General features: G+C 62.4%; 1 protein-coding gene across 1 annotated transcript; it reads left to right on the top strand.

Annotated features, from left to right (window-relative positions):
- Positions 1–331: 331 nt before the first annotated feature.
- Positions 332–1,479, top strand: LOC116548484 (bile salt-activated lipase-like; the record flags this gene model as incomplete). Its single annotated transcript, XM_032273915.1, has 3 exons — positions 332–514; positions 603–725; positions 997–1,479. Coding segments are annotated over 3 exons (674 nt in total), but the record flags the coding sequence as incomplete, so codon positions are not given.
- Between the last annotated feature and the right edge of the window lie 41 nt (positions 1,480–1,520).

Genomic DNA, 1,520 nt, shown 5'->3' with positions numbered 1-1,520 from the left:
GGACAGGCCTCCCATCTGATGGCAAACAGGCCGACAGGAGGCACGGCTGTGGCTCATCTTCCACATGGGAAACTGAGGATCATAGTCAAGGCCGGGCGGCCATGGCCAGAACCCACACCTCCACCCCACCTCCTGGAGGGCTGCCTAGTGGGAACACTGGTTGAAACAGTTTCCTGTAAGATTCTGGGAGCAGGACAGCCCCAGGGATAAGGAGGGGAGCAGGAATCCTCAAGCCCTGAGCAGTGCGGGGCAGGGTGTGCTCCTGGGTCTCCTGTGCAGAGCTGTCCCACTTTGAAGCTGTCTTTGCCTCTGGGCACCCACGGGGCCTGAGCCCGCCTGACCCTGCCCGTGTCTCCCTCCCAGCTGGGTCCCGTGTACACAGAAGGCGGGTTCGTGGAAGGCGTCAACAAGAAGCTCGGCCTCCTGGGCGACTCTGTGGACATCTTCAAGGGCATCCCCTTCGCGGCTCCCACCAAGGCTCTGGAAAACCCCCAGCCACACCCCGGCTGGCAAGGTGGGAGTGGGTGGTGCCGGGCTGGCCCTGCGGTGGGGCTGGTGAGGGTGGCTGCCTTCCTCATGTCAACTCCTCCTGCCACCTGCAGGGACCCTGAAGGCCAAGGATTTCAAGAAGAGATGCCTGCAGGCCACCATTACCCAGGATGACTCCTACGGGGATGAAGACTGCCTGTACCTCAACATCTGGGTGCCCCAGGGCCGGAAGCAAGGTCTGCCTTCCCCACTCCCCAAGGGAACCTCCCAGGCTGCCGGAGCCCTGGCCCTGCTCCTGGCTTGGGTCTGGGGGCTGCAAAGCTGAGCTTCCCTGAAATCCGGCAGAGGCGGGGAGGGGAGCACCTGGTGGTGGTCCCCTAGCCTGGGGCGGGGCAGCTCCTTGGAACCTCCCTGTCTGGGCCCCAGATACCTGCTGCACAGGGAATAGGCACCAGCTGGGGAGAGGGCCCGGGGCATCTGGGGTCACCAGCCGCTCCCCCATCTCAGTCTCCCGGGACCTGCCTGTGATGGTCTGGATCTATGGAGGCGCCTTCCTCATGGGGGCCGGCCACGGGGCCAACTTTCTCAAGACCTACCTGTATGACGGCGAGGAGATCGCCGCTCGCGGCAGCGTCATCGTGGTCACCTTCAACTACCGCGTCGGCCCCCTTGGCTTCCTCAGCACTGGGGACGCCAACCTGCCAGGTGCGTGGGCCCCTTTGGCACAGAGGTGGGCTGGCCAGCGGCTGAGCCCAGCAGGGGGAGGCTCCTCATCGCCTGTCATCCCAGAAAACCAGTGGCGGTCCCACGGAAAACCCAGAAGCTGGAGTAGAATCACAAGATACAGGAGGCCCTTGGCAGCAGCAGCAAAATAATAGATGGTGCGGAGGCCAGGCAAGGTGGTTCGTGCCCCTAATCCCAACACGTTAGGAGGCCAAGGCAGGTGGATCACTTGAACCCAAAAGTTCAAGACCAGCCTGGGAAACACTGGGAGACGCAATCTCTAAAAAAAGCATATAAAAAATTAGCTG

Source organism: Sapajus apella, unplaced genomic scaffold, assembly GCF_009761245.1.
Source record: "Sapajus apella isolate SASKATOON/1434 unplaced genomic scaffold, GSC_monkey_1.0 scaffold13076, whole genome shotgun sequence".
In the NCBI taxonomy this organism is placed as follows: Eukaryota; Metazoa; Chordata; class Mammalia; order Primates; family Cebidae; genus Sapajus; species Sapajus apella.
This window is presented reverse-complemented; position numbering and strand designations above follow the sequence as displayed.